Here is an 18,700-nt window from a genome sequence, read left to right as displayed (position 1 = left end):
ATCGAGCAGGGCTGGCTTTATAGGTGGGCGACCTGGGTGGCCTCCATCAGTAGGGACGTGTTACTGTGTCCCTCTATGATTTTTCTTTAGCTTTGTGATTTAGTTGAATACAATGACCAACATGGCACTTTAAGCCCAATCCCAGTTCTCAATTTAGATGCAGTTTTCAGCTGACGAAACATTCATTTTGCGCTATTACTGGCATGTTTACTAACACTAAGTAATGTCATATCAGTAGATTTGGTGTATATGAAAGGAAGGGGGGTGGGGTGTATCGGGGAAAGGTGATACTTCTAAGTAAAAAATGAAACCAGGCGTTACCAACTTGGCTAAGTAGCTGTGGTAGGAGTAACCACAGTGATGCATTTGTAATGCTAAGTGGAATATTGAAGGGCGTAATTTGTTTCAGAGATGGCTGTGCTTCCTCTGGAACATTTCACTGTGATGTGAGAATAAAGAGGAGAGTTGCCCTTGAATAAAAAGTATGGCACACTTTTGTAGCGCAAGAAGGCAAAAGCCTTGTTGCACTCGTGTCAGACAAGATGAGCTACAATGAGCAGTAAATGCGTTTGGTGTCAAAGTGGACCCTTTGAATACCTTATGCGAACCCCTTTTCGTGTTGTGCTCATACAGATGCAGAAGCACAAACAACAACACGCACTTCTTCCACAGTGGCATACATGATGGCCATCCCCGCAAGATGCAAGGGCGTGCATGCTTCATAGCTCAGCTCCTTGCCACCGATTAGCACCGCCGGCAACTGCCGACACTGCAGCACTGCCTATAATCTTGCAGAGAAAAGCCGAGAGGATGTGTCAGCTGCATGTGCATAGATTTTTTTTCACTTGCACACAGGTGTTTCCACACGCTTGCGGAGGGATTTTTTCATTGCAGCACATTTTGTGTCCAGGTCACCGGCTCTTCAAGGAGGAGCTCCAACAGAGACACCTAAGGCTTTCGCCCTAAAAATCTAGCCGATTATTTTGTGTGTTTTGGTGTATTTGCTCATGACAGTACATGAGCACGGGAACACTTTAGTTCCTGGGTAAAAAAGCATAGTTTTACTACAAGTTTGTACCAATATTGCTAGAAACTACTTTTGTTAGTCTGAATGAAGGAAGGAAATTTTCGAGGGCTCGTTTCTTTGACACAACCTTAATGAACACCAGCAGATAATGAAGCCGAGGAAGGTATAGGGAATGTCATTGTGCTGTTTTAAGTGTATTGTAATAATTGTGATATAGATGTGAAGAAAGTAAAGTGGACGAAAAGACAACTTACCGCTGGCAGAGACCAAACCTGCGACCTTCGGATCTGTGTCACAGGTAGTATTGCTGCACTTGCTGGAAATGAATTGTACTCATCAATTCATTTTATGCGAATTTGGCTTGCAGCTCATTCATGTTTGAAAGTTTATATTCGTTATAATGTGTTCATACAATAACAGTATAAAATTTGCATTTGTATAAAGGGAAGTTTCCTTTTGGGGAGAAGTATTAGTTATATAGCATTGTTGGCTAGAAAAAAGAAAGGAAAAAGAAGTCAATGTATACTTATCAACTCAGTATACAAGCATGAAAATAATTTGGGTTGTGCAAACTTGTGTAGTTTTTACTAGAACTTCGAAAGCATGTGTTGTGGCCGCAAAGTGAACATTTTCTGGTAATTTTTGTACCACAAGCATTTTTGCATTCAACCGGGCCACTCTGAATCAAACCTGCAGTATTGGAGTTGGCGGGAGAATGCTGTAGCCATTAAACAACACCCTAAAAAGCTAGGCTGTATTTTGTATTTGGGGCATCTTTCTGCTATAGGAAAATTATTGTCATCTATTTCATGGTCTTTCCTTGCGGTTTCACCATGCACCCAGTATTTTTCGGTCACGAAAGGCATGTGCGTTGGGGCCTTAAGTAGCATTCTTGACAGGAAAGTAGCGAGTGCAGTTTTTGAGAAAGGAAATGCAAGTAAAGCAGACGATTATTGTTGTGTGGCAGAAATACGCCTCAAATCTGTCCTTATTTCTTAGTGATAATAGTAATTGCCAGGGTTTTAAGTGCCAGAACTGTTACATGAAGCATGTCGTACTGGAGGGCTAAGATTAATTTTGACCACCTGGGGTTCTTTAACATGCACATAAATCTAAGTACAGCTGTCGGCACGCTTAATACAAACGCTTCAAAGCGTGGCCTGGACCGGCTTGGACTGACGCCTGTGCCAGGTATGTTTGCAACATCTGACGATAGCTGCACCGTAGCTCAATTGGGCTGGTCGACTTGTCTTTTGCTTGTGTCTGAACAGCAGGGAGAGTGCACTCACTATCGATAGCTCCAGCTATTGTCAGCCGCCACAAATGTAACCAACACATCGCGTCGCTGGCATCAGTACAAGCTGGTACAGACCAGGCTACAGAGCATTCACATTAAGCATGCTGATGGCTGTACGTTTGCATTTTGCCCCAGTCAAAACTCAGTCACCATGGCTGGGTATTGAACCCGCACCCTCAAGCTCAGCAGCAGGACAAGTTACCTGCTGTTCTACAACAGCGGGTAGCCCCCCCCCAACCCCCTTTTTCCGTGAGAGTATGGTGAAGAGCTATTCAAATCAGGATATGTTGGAATGATATGCCATGGCAGAGCCATACATTATTGACAACAAGAAACTTGTTATAGATAACAAGGTGGCACTGAATGAAAGGACACATTTGCTGTCCTCATTTCATTTGCCCTCTTAGTGCTTCATCATACCAGCTTGCTCAGATTACCAGTCTTCTGAAAGAAACTATATTCAATAAATGAGGCTTGGTTCCTAGAGAGCATGGCACTTTTTCTTCATCCAGTTGTAGTGATGTTCCAGCTTCATCAATTAATAAATTCAAGCTATGCAGCTCGCTACTTCATAGTTATGAGCAGTTTTACATGGAAGGCAGAAGCTAGGCTTGCACAGAGTTGGCAGCTTCTACTGGTCAGTTTGCTTGTAATGCTTGATACTTTGTAGCCTGGTACGTTGAAGTGTCACATATGCGTTTATCCTCCATTCTAAATTGAATTTTGTGGTTTTTTTGTGTCAAAACCACCAAATGATTTTGAGTGTACTGTAGTGGAAGACTCCAGATATATCTTCACCATCCGTGCTCCTTTAAAATGCACTTAAGCCTAAATGCAAAGGTGTTTTTGCATTTTGTTCCAATCAAAGTGTGGCTGATGTGGCCAGGAATCAAACCCACAACCTCAAGGTTAGCAGCACACCACCTTAGTCACCAATCTGCCAAGGCGGGTACACTTATCCAGTGTAACCTTCAATGTTTGTGCATTTCACTTGTACATTCACTCTCTTAGTATGCAGTGTGTGCTTGGGCCTTTTATGAGGTGTGTCACCATTTCAACATGGCTTTGCTTCTACGCATGTGCCACTGGATGGGTAAACCACTGAAGCATTGGTCATTGACATGGCAATAGAAGAATACACTAAATATGTTGCCTCCGAAATGCTATGGTTGCTTTGTGTTGGGATTGGTATTTGGTAGCCACACAAGTCAATTCAATGAGGCACTGAGTGTTAGAGCCCTGGCCACACGGCAGTGCATGCTTATAACGAAAAGTATAATATTGAAGCAAAGGCACCTATAGTAGACAATTTAAATACACTCTGTAGATATCATTTAGACAGAAGTGAAAGATACTGCATATTATTCCTCATTCAGGCCCACATGCGCTGAAATAAAGTTTAGTAGCCAGGGGCGTAGCCAGAAATTTTTTCGAGGGGAGGGAGGGGGTGTTCAACCATACTTTATGTATGTTCGTAAGTGCATTTGTAATTGTGCGTGCATATATACGCAAGGAAAATTGAAAAATTTCGGGGAGGGTTTGAACCCCCCCCCCTTGGCTACGCCCCTGTTAGTAGCGTACGCTGTTGGGCGGCATAGTTCAATAATAAAGGTGTAAGACACAGGGTTGAACTTTTTTTCTTCCTTCGTTCACACCTTACACCTTTGTTATTGAACATTAAAGTAAGTTGCCAAGGCTAATGGTACTTACTGGGCCAGAGACAGTGTACCGTCAATGCAAGGAGTAAACTAAGATATTTCTGGTACTGCGAGCTCAGAATGAATCTATTTTGAGAAGCAGTGTAAACAATTATTGCAATTTAAAGTTTAGACAAAATGTGACTGTGGCAGGAAACATGCAATGTGCAGTGTGGATAAGGGAACTTCACGCTGCACAGCTGGAAACTAAGAACAGGAATAGATGAATTAAAACAATGGACTAAAAATATATTTTATAAACAGTACATTTCTCAATCTACTTTCAGTGTATGCCAGCATACGGAAAAAAAAAAAAGAAGAAAACCCAGCACGGTGGAAACTCGTATACCGCAGAAGCCAGCACCATCTGATAATGTAAACACGTTGCAAAGCCAGATCTCTCTGCGGCCGGCGTTCATCCACTGTAACACTGACCGGCGTCTCTAATAGTCCACGTTGTACCCCAGGACCGCATGCTCTATACACGAATGTTTCCGAGCCAGAAAAACGGACTTATGTGGCGCAGCGCGACTCCTGTGTGTCGACCACCTTGAAGATATCTGCCAGCTGTTGGATCATGTCACCGGGATTTACACGGCCCTTTGACAGTGCTCGCTGTCTATGCGATTCATCATTGACAAGCAATAGGGCACTCCATCCAGCATTTTTTGCAGCTAGGTAGTCAAGTTCGATGTTATCACCCACGTGCAGAGCGTCATCGGGCTTTAGGCGCTCATCGCTGCTTGCACAAATTAGAGCCAAAGAGAAAATGTCCTTAGAAGGCTTCTGGACTTTAACCACAGCAGATGCAATTACAAAATCAAAGTATTGTCGCAGTCGAAGACCGGTCAGAATGCTGTCCAATCGCTCGTCGGTGTTTGAGATGACGCCAAGCTTGCGACCTGACTGTCGGAGTCGCTGAAGAGTTTCAACTGTGCCTGCGTTCGGCGCCCAGCATTCAGGCGTCCTGTACGATTCATAAAGGTGTCTGGCGATGCATGTCATAAGAGACTCGCTGATGGAGCCTGAGCCGGAGAGCGTTCGGCTAACGAGCTCAGACCACCATTGCTGCGACGTCATACCGCTGTCACTACCGAAGTTGGGATGCTGAGCCATCATGCGCTTAAACTCAATCCTGAACTTGTGGTTTACGTGATGTGGATCCGCTGGTACTCCGTAGAGTTGAGCAACCCCAGAATAGGTTTGTCCAACCGACTCTTTGTAGCGCAACAGCGTGTTCGTTGCATCGAAGGTGATGAGGCGAAGACGCGACACCATGTCGCGTGACACATCTGACAGCCTCGGCCGCTGTTGCTCGTCGTAAAATGGAAATGACAGTAGCAAACAAGGGATCAGAAATACGTCAGCAACACCGATGAGACAATCGCAAAGAACGCAGCTCAGACGAGATCGAGCACGAGCAATACCAGCTTGAAAGTAGTACTCGTGTTGGATTGGATTCGGTTGCGCGAGTCACCATCGGACCATCGGCTGTAGTAGAATTAGTTTCGGTTTTGTAACCGACTTGTCATGCGCCCAGAAGACCATCAGAAGACGTTGCAGCAGCTTAGAACTCGTTAAATGATTGTGATAGGTTGCATTTAAAAAAACCAGCCAGCGTTCAATATCTCGTGTGCCATAAGCTACGTTTACATGACCGCTAGAAAAACTAAAGCCCCTCCACGCGTTTTCCGCCGGCTAAAAAGCGGCAGTAGACGCGATGAGGGGCTTTAACAAAAACGTTTGCATAGACCGTCACGCCACTAAGCGGATGTCAGGAGAACCCCCACGAGGAGGGTCAGCAGACGACAAACTGACTGCTCTGGCAGCCGTTCCCTTGTTCGTCTGTGCTAGTCGGACAGTTAACGCGTTGGCAGGAAAGGAACACTACGAATTTGCATGTTTCCTGCATCAGTGAACAAACCGGGCCCTCTTAAACAGGAGAAATCTCATCCGTTCTAGCGCGAGACGCGTAGTTTTCGGGAAAATACGTGGAAAGTCGCGCTTTCAATGATAGCCCACAGCGTACACATATCAGCTTCGCGATGTTTTCTGTAGCCACGTAGGTTGGTTAAATGTTATCGACTGACTCAGTTGAAACCTACCGTTTTACCCGCATGTAGCATTCGTCAGTTTTTTTCAGCGCATGAATCTCATAAATTGTACGCGGGAAGTCGCGCGGGCTCGTGCTCTTCTATAACTGAGCAATCTCAAATTGACGATACCTTAAAATAGGGCGCTTTATTCTTCATCAGAAAAGCGCTGTTATGAATAGTGCGAGCGACGTTTCAATCACTCGAGGACGCGTCCGCTCACGGCTATCGTGGAGCGAACGCTCTCAACGCCGTCCTTCACCTGTGTGTTGCTTTCATAGCCAGCACTGCGCACGGCCGCCTGGATCGGGGCGCGCGGCGCTCCGATGATCCAGGCGGCCGTGCACTGAGCCGCTTGTTTTTGTACGTCGTTGATAGGTGGCAGCACACTGCAAGTGATTTTCTTGTTGAGACTCGGAGGGGTCGAAGTCTTTCGGCGGAGGAAATTCTTCAAAATTGATGTTGAAAGAAACCTTCTAGACGACGAGGAGTTTTCACTGGACGAGTGACAGCGACGATGAACGATCAGCTGCTAACTCACGAGGAGCGAGTTGCACTTCCCTCGTGCGTTAATGTTTTTTCAAGCTCGTCAGTCACTTCGATTGTATTTAATGCATAATATCCTTAAGCGAGATCAAAAGAAAAACAATTTTTGCGTGCATTCGCAACTTATTGTGGATATTGCCACGCCCGCTTCTTCTTTTATTTTGATGTGTTCGAGTTTGACCAGCAAGGACGGTTATCAACGCTCGACGCTGGCCGCGAAGCAGTGTTCGAGAAGCTTCACGATTTTAGTAGATCGTTTTGTTAAGATTGCGCGCCGCACGCGAATGCTCCAGCTTTGTCGAGAGATAACGCCGCCGCAAGCGATATTGCTGGAAAGTTCCATAGCGCCTGTATAAAAGCCGACGCGCTTGACCGCTTGTCAGTTGATCGACGGTCGACGCTCTGTTCGCCGCTATCAGTGTATTGCTGTAGTTTGACGTTCAGTTTCCCGGCCACAAGTTCGGCCAAATAAGGAGTTTCATCTTTGACGTGCTGACTGCTGCCTTCGTCGACGTCACGACCCCGTGACATCTGGTGGAGGTGCTGTTCGTCCATGCTCCGGACGCCCCCGTCAAGCCGTGAACCAAGCCCGAATCGCAAAGAAGACGTCGACGCCAAGGCCGAGCAGCGAGCAAGCCGCAGGCAACAAGGTCTACCGCCAGAGCACGGGCCTCTACCTGAAAAGACCCGGCAAACAAAGACCCTGACCTCGACCACAGCGACGATGACACACGCTGTGCCGCCCGCACCGATCCTTCTCCGGACGCCCAAGGAGCCGCCAACCTTCCGCGGATCGTCGTTCGAAGACCCGGAAAGCTGGCTCGAAGCCTACGACCGAATCGCCGTTTTTAATGCCTGGACCAGCGAAGACAAGCTACGGCATGTCTATTTCGCTTTGGAAGACGCCGCTCGGACCTGGTTCGAGAACCAAGAGCGAAGCCTGACAACGTGGGACATTTTTCGCGACAGGTTCCTCACCACATTCACGAGCGTCGTCCGCAAAGAGAGGGCTGAGGCTCTGCTCGAGACCCGCGTGCAGATGGCGAACGAAAATGTGGCGCTCTTCACGGAAGAGATGACCAGGCTGTTCCGCCACGCAGACCCTACCATGCCCGAAGAGAAAAAAAGTTCGCCTTCTCATGCGAGGAGTCAAGCAGGAGCTCTTCGCTGGGCTGATGCGGAGCCCACCCAAGACCGTCCAAGAATTCCTCTCGGAGGCGACAACCATCGAGAAGACGCTCGATAAGCGCACTCGGCAGTACAATCGCCGCGCATTCCAAGACAGCGCAGCAGTTCATGCCCTCGGATCCGACGACTTGCGCGAAACGATCCGAGCCATCGTGCGAGAGGTGCTGCGAAAGCTCGCACCTTTTGCACAGCCCGAAGTGACGTCGATTGCGGACGTTGTACGCGACGAAATCCAACAGTCACTGGGTGTTCCTATGCCGGCACCGCCGCAGCTGCAAGCAATGAGCTATGCTGCTGCAGCCCGACGCAACGCCGCCCCTCCTCGTCCACGTCAAGACGCCGCGCCGCCCCAGCAGTTCCGCTGCCAGGCACCACCGCCGCTACCACCGACGTCATACCGCCCGCCTGCCGGTCAGCGATACACGCCGAGGAAGACCGACGTTTGGCGCGCCCCCGACCATCGTCCACTCTGCTACTACTGCGGAGACGCCGGCCACACCTACCGCCGCTGCCATTATCGACAGATGGGACTGCGTGGGTTCGCCGTCGACGCGCCGCGTCCAGGGTGAACGACCACGTGACATCGCAGACCAGGGGCGTAGCCAGAAATTTTTTTTCGGGGGGGGGGGGGGGGTTCAACCATACTTTGTGTATGCTCGTGTGTGCGTTTGTATGTGTGCGTGTATATATACGCAAGCAAAACTGAAAAATTTCGGGGGGGGGGGGGTTGAACCCCCCAACCCCCCCCTTGGCTACGCCCCTGTCGCCGACTATCTGGCAGGAGCGCAGTGGACCCCCCGAGGACCTTCCCGATCGCCGTCACCAGGCCGCTACGCCTCTTCCCAACGCCGACCATACACTGGCCCAACCCGGGGCCGGTCACCTAGCCCGCATAAGGGCAGCAACCGATGGAGGTGCGGTTGCTGTACGACGAAATACCGAAGACCCTACGCCGCCGACGCAACGACGAAGGCTTCAGGACACGACGCGAACCCCTGACGACGAAACCTCGCGGACCGAAGTAGACCTGACGACGCAACGTGGAAGCAGCGGAACAAACCGACGTAGCCGTGACCCGACGCCACGACCTAACTGCAACGCAAGACGACGAACTAGCGACCTCGACGTTCTGTGGGGGAGCACGCGCGCCCATTTTAAGGCTGGCGCGATCGCGAACTGACGGCGGGAGCTGGGGCGGCCGGGGGACCACTGTCTGTCTGTCTGTCTGTTATTCTTAAAGGCCAACTCCGGCGATTTTTTGGCCATGTCAAAGTAATGGTGCTTTTATGTTCCTGAGACGCTCCTGTTACGGGCCCGATAGCAGAAATACTCGGCAAACTGGAGAATAATTTTAAATAAGCAAAAAAGCGCAACACCGAAACCGAAACCCAACCGAGTGTGCTGTCTACGTATGACGTAGATGTTGTTACGAACCAACCGGAAGTCGTGCGAGGCATGCCGGTCACACTGGCGCCGAGTATGAAAACTGTGACAGCCGGGACGACCAGCGAAGCGCCGACCAAACCAACGCTGTCTGTCGCCTTGTGCACAGCAGACGCTCGCTGTAGCGGCCGAAGCGCCGAAGTTAGTGGTGCCCTCGGCTGCGTCACTTCCGCCGCCTTCCCAATACTGACGTCACAGACACAATGTTGCCAATAATTGTGGGAAGCCAGGAGGGCGTTTGCAGACAATCTTTAAAATTCATTTGCAAACAATCTGCGCATGTCTCAAGCCTGTAATTTGGCATAAACGACGGAAACGTGCAAATGAACGTACCCAGCGAATTTCATTGAGATCCATCAAATTCGAAAAATCGCCGGAGTTGGCCTTTAAGGAGAGGAAAAGGACGCTAATTTCTGTCTGCCTCGTGGCGACACGGCTAAGCGCCCTGTAGGGGTGGGGGTAAGGAGGGAGTAAAATAATAGTAGGAAATTAGAGAGAAAAGTGATAGAGCCATCCATACAACGAAGAGAAAAGAGGACAGGAAAGATGTGGAAACGGTCACGGGAGTTCAGGGACGGGTCCGCGAAACACAGCTAGAGGCACAATGCACAACATCGGCGAAGGCCCCGACGATGAGCGGCGCACGGCATAGCGGGCGAGGAGTCCGTCACGGGGCACCGGTCAGCGAGAGGTACGAGGAGTAATCCAGGACATCGCGGTAGGCACGTCCGTCTTGCTTGAAATCCAGCGAGCGAATCCGACCATCCGACCACTAGGAGAGGAGCACCGTCGCCCTTTCCGGACAACGCCTTCTTTCCCGCCACTCCGCGCGCCAATCCTCGCTTCCCGGCTCGCGGGAAAGAGAACTCGCTCTGCGAGGGAATCAACCCTCGCGGTGGGGAAGGACACGGGAGGTGAACAAAACTGCCGACCAGGCAGAGAGACGGTCTCTCGTGCCCTGCTGACCTACCCTTTCTTTTCTACGAGAGCGGACTATCCCTCTACGCGACATTTACGCGTTATTGCTAGCGTAGCAATAAAGTGTTGTTGGTTGTTCTAGCCTGTTGCCTTATTCGCCCGAACCCGTCGTAGCTGCGATGACGCGCGCTACACAAGGGGACGTTGACACGGTACGACTATTTGCGGCTGGGACCGGAGCTAAGCTTCTGCACCAGCCGTACATAGAGCGGACCCCCTCATCTATTTGGCAACGCGACTAGTTTTGCGGACGCGAGCGACTACAGACGCTCCGTCAACGTAGGACAATGGGCATGTCTGAATTCCAGGATTTGTTCATGTTGTCTGATGTCGCGTCGCAGAATGTCGATCCTATGGCTAACGCGGGGGCATTGTTTGGACTTTCCGACAGCGTAAATTTTGGTTGTTTCACACGGGACAACCAAGGTGTTGCAGCGACCGCGTTAGGAGAGATTAGGCCTACGACGGAGAGCGCCACGCCGGGCGCCCCGTCACCTCGCGACGCGAACAGCGAGATGCCGCCACATGTTGCTTCGGCACAAGCCGCAGATGTGGTCGCGTCTTCGGGCAATAGTGTGCCCTCGAGCGAGGTAGTCTTGCAGAATGCGCTGTCAGTTATGCAGAGCTTAGCCAGCGCATTGCAAAACACAGCGCAGCCTCCTTCGCAAAGTGCGGGACCACGTGTATGGTAGACATGCCTACCTATATGCGAGGGCGTGCTGCCACTTTGCATCTCCCAGAACTTGGTCCATTAGCCTCTGATAAGTAGCGGGAGCCCCCAACAAGCCAAAAGACATTCTCCTGAATTGGAAAAGTCGTTTGTGGCCTGTGAAAGCTGACTCGTGGTAGCCACTGTATACAGTAGTGGTAGCCACTGTATACAGTGGCTACCACTACTGCAGGAGCGCAAATGAGTATCTCGACCGATTGCTCTACTATCAGCAAGCAGTGGGGCTTTCCGACGCCGAACTTCTCGCTCGTGTGGTCCCGGTGTCGCTGACAGAGCAAGCGGCCCGATGGTTCCGACTGACCGGACATCGCGCCCGCACGGTAGAAGAGTTCCGCGAGAGCTTCCGCGACGAATTCCTTCCGGCGAATTATGAGTGGCGTTTGAGGAGGGAGTTGGAGCTACGCACCCAGCATCCGGACGAATCCTTGCTGGAGTACGTACGGGCGATGGACGAACTTATCGCCTCGCTAACCCTCTCGCCACCAACGCGGAGAAAGTGGAGCGCGTTACACGACAAGCGCACCCGACTTTTGCGGCGCACTTCAGGGGATGCAAGTTCGCAGACCTAGAAGAGCTCGCCGCCGAAGCGAAGGGCATACAAGGGGACATCCTCGCGGCGCGAGCGTATCGCCCGCCTCCACCCGCAGCGCAGTCACTCGAGCCTCGCTGCGCGTGGAACGGTGGCGCGGTCGGTTCAGAGGCGTTTAGGGGTAACGCGTCAGCATCGTTCGCTGATGAGCACGTACCGCGCGGTTGGGAACTGTCAGACCGCGCTTTAGACCAGGGGCGTAGGCAGAAATTTTTTCGGGGGGGGGGGGGTACCTCCTTGATCTGTAGTGGGGACGAGCAGGCGTAGTGATGCAGAACTATCGATGGCACTATCGATACTATCGATAGCTGAGTCACTATCGAACTGTCGATGGCAAAAAATACTATCGATAGCGCTATCGATAGTAAAAAATAATGCCCCCACCTCCCCGAATGGAATCGTGAGGAAATGCGACTGCATTTCTTGCGCCGAGAGAGGGTACCGTTGCCGTCAGACATTCGCCTTCACCGACTTCTGCCATCGCCTTGAGAGGCGCCCAGCCAGCGAACGGTCGAGAGTGAGGCGCGAGCGGACGGGAGAGTGGGGCGCCAGCGTTCTCGGCTCGGCGTTGGCGTTTCACAGCGGCGTCTCGAGCACACATTTACGGATGTTCTTGAGAGGCGCCCAGGCAGCGAACGGTCGAGAGTGAGGCGCGAGCGGACGGGAGAGTGGGGCGCAGGGAGGAGAGACAGCGAGCGGCGAGAGAAGGAGCGGCGAAGCACTGCACCTACCCTCTCCTACACTCTCTCGCACCACATGCTCCGGTTGCTAAGGGCGAGGATAAGCGCGCGCGCTCCCGCAGCTGTTGCCATGGGAGAGGGCGCCGCGGACAACGCCGGATGCCTCACATAGCCCGACTAAGAAATGCATTCGCATTTAAAAATTCGATGGTACTATCGATAGTATAAAACCAACAGCACGAACTCATTGCAGAATAAACTTGGTTCCCTGAGCGCGTGGTACATAGGGGAGCCGGAGGAGCAGGCTGAAGGGCAAGAAAGTTGACATGCTTGTGTTCTTCACCTGAGTGCTTTGCTGACACATGATCATAAAGTAAAACTGTTCAGTTGTAGCGGAAAGGAAGGCGTTACATGGGGTGGAACTGCGCAGCTTCAAATTTATATTGCACTTTATGATTTCAATACAAAAAAATATCATGAACTAAGTTTGTTCATTGTAAAGTGTAACAGGTTGCTTTTGGATGTGAATTTATTGATTTATTGATGGACATAATCCGCCCTTTATTTCTTTTGCCAAGAATTGCTCATATATTAAATGAAGCTGATAGTAGGCTATCACAAATATTTTGGCAATATGGCCGACCCGCAGCAGCTTAGTTATTCACACCACTATCGATAGTATTGTCACGTGGTCGTGACGGTGAAGAATGCTGCAACAAGACTGGGAGATATGGAGCTATTTATTTGGGCGATCTTGTGACCAGAAAATCAAAACTCAAGATACAAGCGATACAGGCTGCGCACTGAGAGCAGCGAGAACAGTCGTCGGTTGTCGAGTAATCTGATCATCGGTGGAAAGCGTCGTCTTTTATGCACCAGTCATCGAACCTTACAGCGTTATCGGTCGTGCTCGCGTAAGCTGTCGAATGAACTTGACTATTCACGTCCGGCGCGTAACCTTAAGAGAACGATCTCAAACAATCGTGAAGCTTCTTAAACATTACGGCGCGGTCTGCGTCAAACGTTGCTAACCGTCTTTGTGGGTGAAACCCGAATACATCAAAACAAATCAATAAACACGCGTGGCAGTAATATCGCTAGTAATATTTATCATGGTACTACCGATTGCACTATCGATAGTTTGTCGATAGTAGCACTATCGATAGTTTGTCTACACTATCGATAGTTTCAAAAAAACTATCGATACTATCGATAGTCAATTTTCCGATAGTTCTGCATCACTAGCAGGCAGATGTGGTCGAGTGTCATTTTCTGCTCTGTATGCTATGGCAAAAAAAAATTTCGGGGGGGGGGGAGGGGCACGGGCCCGGTGTGCCCTAACGTGGCTACGCCCCTGCTTTAGACCCCTACGCTTACGCGCTTCGTACGGCCCGTGCTGCGCCTGCACGTGACGTTCCGCGGCAGGAGCACGTGGTCGAGACGAGCCCAGACGAGCGGCGCAACGCGGAGCGAGGCCCGCCGGATCGTGGCGACGAGCGCCTGGGCCGGCGTGGTTTCCGCGGTCCTTGCTACCGGTGCGGCGCACCGGGGCACATCGCCCGCGAATGCGGCCGCACGCCGGTTCAGGAGCGAACACGCGGTTCGGGAAACGGACGACGCCGCCGGTGAACCACGTCGGGCACCGCGCGGCGATCAGCAGCCCTACCGATGCGCTCGGATCACTAGCACCTCTGTCGCGCAGGTGATGCCGTAGACTCGCCCGCACCGTTAATCGAGTTAACGATAGCTCGAAAGAAGTTTGTAGCACTTTTGGATACTGGGGCAAGCGCTTCATTATTTGGGGACGAGGTGTTGCACCATCTCTGCGAGAACAATATCCGCCTGAGATAAAGCAACGCCACGTTCCGCCTTGCTTCGGGGACAGCACAATCGAGTGGTGCGGCTAGACTTGTGATCCGCTGGGAAAGACGCGTGAGGCGACAACGCTTCGTCCATCTTCCCGGTTTGTCAATGCCTCTAATCCTGGGTCGAGACTTTCTCGCCAAGTCAGGTATTGTCATTGACATTGCAAGAGGGAGTTACCGTGATCGCGACGGAGACGCGCTAAAGCTTTTCTCGAAAGCACCCGCATTGACAATTGATTGATTGTGTGATTAGAGGAAGAATAAGACGCCTAATTTCTGCAGCCCTATAGGGAGCACGGCGCAGCGTCTTGGGGTAGGGGGAGATGGGAGAAAAGTGGATAGGAGTGTTAAGAGTGTCGTTGTGGCTCGGACGTAGTGGCAGTCATCAAACCGGCAGCAAGGGCAGGGGTGGAAGGACCCACGCTCAGCGGTAGGCCTGACAACGGCATGCCAATCGCAGGGAGCAGCGCGAGTGAGAGAGGAGGAAAGCGCGCGGAGTAAGCGAGTAACCCCGCCAGAACAATGTGCCGCGGTACAGGGAAGGTCAGTGCACCTAAGTGCACCCGCTTTTGGCACAGCACACAGCATGCCAGAAAGGGAAAAGGTGCAGCTGTCGTCGCTGTTGTACGAGTACGACGCGATTTTCACTGACTAAAGTCCCTAGATTTTTCGTTTTTACTTAAGTACCGACAACTGCCTCCCTTCACGGCCCTCTCTCACGCGCAGCTGGCGTCCGACGCCATTTTCTTCCTAACTTGGAAGATTTAGAAAGCCATGTGCATCTAAGTACATTAGCCATGCATCTTTCAGCGAACAATATGCTACCGCGACGAGCCTTTCTCCTCCCGTCAACCACCTGTCATTAGTGTATGGGGGACGCGTTTCACCAGGTGTTGGAAAAGAGTTAGGAAGAACATGGCTACCGAAAACGAGCGTTAGCCAATGAGATTCGTCGCCGGCGCTTCAATGGTTGTCGGTACTTAAGAAAGAACAGGGAAAAATCTAGGGACTTTATCACTGACCGCCCGGGCCGCACTACGCTGGTCAAGCACACAATTGATACGGTTGACGCACGACCTTGGAAATGCAATCCCCGACCCATTAGCTTGACCAAGCGGAAAGCACTTGACGCCGCCTTGGACGAACTCATCGACACAGGCGTGGTCGAAAGGTCAAACAGCCCATGGGGTTTCCCGGTTGTTCTAGTTCCAAAGAAGGATGATACCAGGGCTGGGCAAAGATACTTTGAAATTGTATCGCGATACGATACAAGATACTGAGGCAAGAAGTATTTGAGATACAGATACAAGATACTATCGCGATAATTGTATCCGATACGATACTTGCCAATTGTATCTTAAGATACTTCGATACATTAGCAAGTTAGTTATTATATATCCATATGACGCAGTAGCAAACGCCAATGCACAAAAATGTCTGCTTGAATCCCGTTAACTCTGACCAATTTTTTTTTCATTTGAATGAAATGTCTTTAGTATCTTAAAAGTTTTGTCTGTCTTGCTCAAAGTACATTAGTTCAATTCCGAAACAACTTACCGGGAAGAACTTCAACAAGAAGCCTTCGCACGATGGTGCAAATACCAGCGTGGAGTTTACCCTTGTCTGTAAACCACCACTACGCAATACCAGATCACCGGACAGGTGTACAGCAGCAACTAAGTTGGAAGCGAGTTTTATAACGAATGGTGTATACGGGACATAAAACCGCAATGGCTGTTCATATTCTACGTATCTGCTGATGTAAAGCGCTCGTTATCGATATACTCACTAACGTGCGATCTTTGAACAATTTTTCTTAAACAAAAGAACATCTGCAACCCGGAAACGTCGCAGACGTATTGTATTGTCACGTGGTATAGCGGCGACTAATATGGCGGCAGTCAAATTGTATAAATGAAACTCTTTACTGAACTAACTTAAGGTAAGACAATAGAAAATTCATTGCCCATGGAAAATTGCCTGAAACGGCTCGTTGGGACGCTCATGAGAAAAACGGAGCATTTGGTAAATATATTTCTCGAATCCCTCATCTAAAATCTTCTCGAGGGCCCCCAAGCAACGTCTTTAAAATGGCTCCTAATAATATCTATTATTATAACGCAAACTCAACTTCGCTGCTTTATTAAGCGGTAAGCAGAATGTTTGGTACTGTATACTCAAGACCCGCCACGGTGGTCTACTGGTTATGGTCGGTCGGTCGGTCGGTCCGGTCGGTCGGTCGGTCGGTCGGTCGGTTCGGTCGGTCGGTTCGGTCGGTCGGTCGGTCGGTCGGTCGGTCGGTCGGTCGGTCGGTCGGTCGGTCGGTCGGTCGGTCAATGAACTTTATTTATAAATTGTCCTGAGGAGCCAATTTCCCTCAAGAGGGAGGGTCGGCTGCGGGCCGCACCCACGTGGGGACAGGAAGAGCGAGCCCCTCCGCCAAATTGCGGGCCCTCTGGACAGCCCGGATTTGGACCTCCCGGTCCGAGCTGGTGATCGCCGTCCTCCAGGCGTCCTCTGTGCTGAGATTCTCGCAATCGCGCAGCGCCGTGCATTGCCAGAGCATGTGGGCTAACGTGCATCGTCTCGTCACAATGAGGGAAGTGCGGCTTTATGCTGTCAATAAATTTGCTATACACTAAAGGCGACGGGTAAATACCCGTTTGCAGCATTCTTAAAGTGACTGACTGGGTCCTCGAGAGTTGCGGGTGCGGGAGTGGAAAGCTACGCCTGGCCAATTGATAATGTTTGCAGATCTCATTAAATGTGAGGAGAGAATCAAGCTGCCGGATGCCATCCCCAAAATTAGATGCCGATTGCCCGTCACGGTGGGACAGTTCGCGTGCGCGGGCATGGGCAAGCTCATTGGCATTGGGGATAACAGGGTGGACATCCTTGCCCATGTGGGCAGGAAACCAGGTGATGTTGCCGTCGATTTCTGTGCAATTTGGTCTTTTGGTAAGAATATGGGCCGCCTGCTCACAGATTGACCCGGTCATGAACGCTCGTGCAGCAGCCCGAGAATCAGTGAAAATGCGCGTGCGCATGGGTATCGCCACGCCCAGTGCTATAGCAGCCTGCTCTGCCCTGGCCGGCGTGGTATCTCGAAGAGATGCTGCTGTGAGGAGTTTACGGTGCTCAACTGCTGACCCGAAAGTCACGGGATCGAGTCCCGGCTGCGGCTGCCGCATTTTCCATGGAGGCAAAAATGCTTGAGGCCCGTGTACTTAGATTTAGGTGCACGTTAAAGAACCTCAGGTGGTCGAAATTTCCGGAGCCCTCCACGGCGTCTCTCATAATCATAACTTTGTTTTGGGACGTTAAATCTTAAATAATAATTTTACTGTATAGTACCAAAGGCACGCTCATATAATTATATATTTGTTTTCAAAATCACCTTGGCAGAACAGTAAACTCAAGTGAAGTATAAATGTGCAAACAGTAGGAGAAATAACGCAGACATTTAAAAGTTACAATAAAACAGAGAGCTTATTTTGGCAGCACGTTACAAAAGCGATATTGCAGCGACCACACTGGAAAAAACAATAAAGAGACCTAGGTACGGAATGCAACGGAACAGGTAAGAAAGCATTAGTGCTAATAATCAAATTATGATTTCAAAAATTCTTTGAACATATAATTAGCACGAAAAGAAATAATATGGCACACAGAGATATCTTTTGTTAGGTAAAGGCTTGTTCTATTAGCTCGAGCATCGGTATCGGTGGATGTATTGTCCTTGGAACGTTATTTACATATAGGTTAATGTCATCGCATGTAAGGCAAAGGTACATCCACGAGATGCTTCAAATCGCTGATGTGTGAAAGCCATGAGACGCAAGGCAACTTCGTTCTTGCATACTTCAGATTTCGTTACGAAGCACCACGCAAGAGAATCTTCAATTACGGCACGAAAGCGGCATAATAATTTGCGTAATAGGCGCTGCACTCATACGCGATGCAGGGCCGTGGCTAAGAGCAAGTGTCATGGAACTGACACAACTAAAAAGAACAAAAAATCGAGAAAACAAAAGCTACGTGGGCTGGACGTAGACGTTCGCGCGCTTGTTTGTGTGGAGACTGCGCGAGCTGCCACTTGACTCTACTCCACCAATAGAGACGTGCAGACCTCGTCGCCTGCCCTCAGTAGAAGACTCCGACAGAAAAATAAAATTATGTTGCCGCCCTTAGTTTTATTCAGGTGGCTCAGTGGCGCCAGTACCAGCTTGAGAAGCAGAGTTCAACCAGCGATAATTGCTTCGCATAGTGGTGTTGCGATAGCGGTATCTTGTATCTTAAGATACACGATACATTATTGAATGCATTGGAAATACAGATACAGATACTCATTTTGCGAGACGTATCGCGATACAGATACAAGATACCCGATGAGTATCTAAGATAGTATCTAAGATACATGTATCTTCGATACTGCCCAGCACTGGATGATACATATCGCCTTTGTGTAGACTACCGCAGGCTGAATGAGGTTACGAAGAAGGACGCATGGCATACCCTCTTCCATCCATTTCATCGTTAGTACCCAACCTTGGCGGGGCGAAGTACT

General features: G+C 50.1%; 1 protein-coding gene across 1 annotated transcript; it reads right to left on the bottom strand.

Annotated features, from left to right (window-relative positions):
• Nucleotides 1-4,264: 4,264 nt before the first annotated feature.
• On the bottom strand, nucleotides 4,265-5,471 carry LOC119404058 (rhythmically expressed gene 2 protein). Its single transcript, XM_037670676.2, has one exon. The coding sequence runs from the start codon at nucleotides 5,297-5,299 to the stop codon at nucleotides 4,535-4,537; it is 765 nt and encodes a 254-aa protein (XP_037526604.1). The 5' UTR covers nucleotides 5,300-5,471; the 3' UTR covers nucleotides 4,265-4,534.
• Nucleotides 5,472-18,700: the final 13,229 nt, after the last annotated feature.

This window comes from Rhipicephalus sanguineus, chromosome 1 (genome assembly GCF_013339695.2).
Source record: "Rhipicephalus sanguineus isolate Rsan-2018 chromosome 1, BIME_Rsan_1.4, whole genome shotgun sequence".
NCBI lineage: Eukaryota > Metazoa > Arthropoda > Arachnida > Ixodida > Ixodidae > Rhipicephalus > Rhipicephalus sanguineus.
Note: the sequence above shows the minus strand (reverse complement) of the source record. Positions and strands in the feature narration are given on the sequence as shown.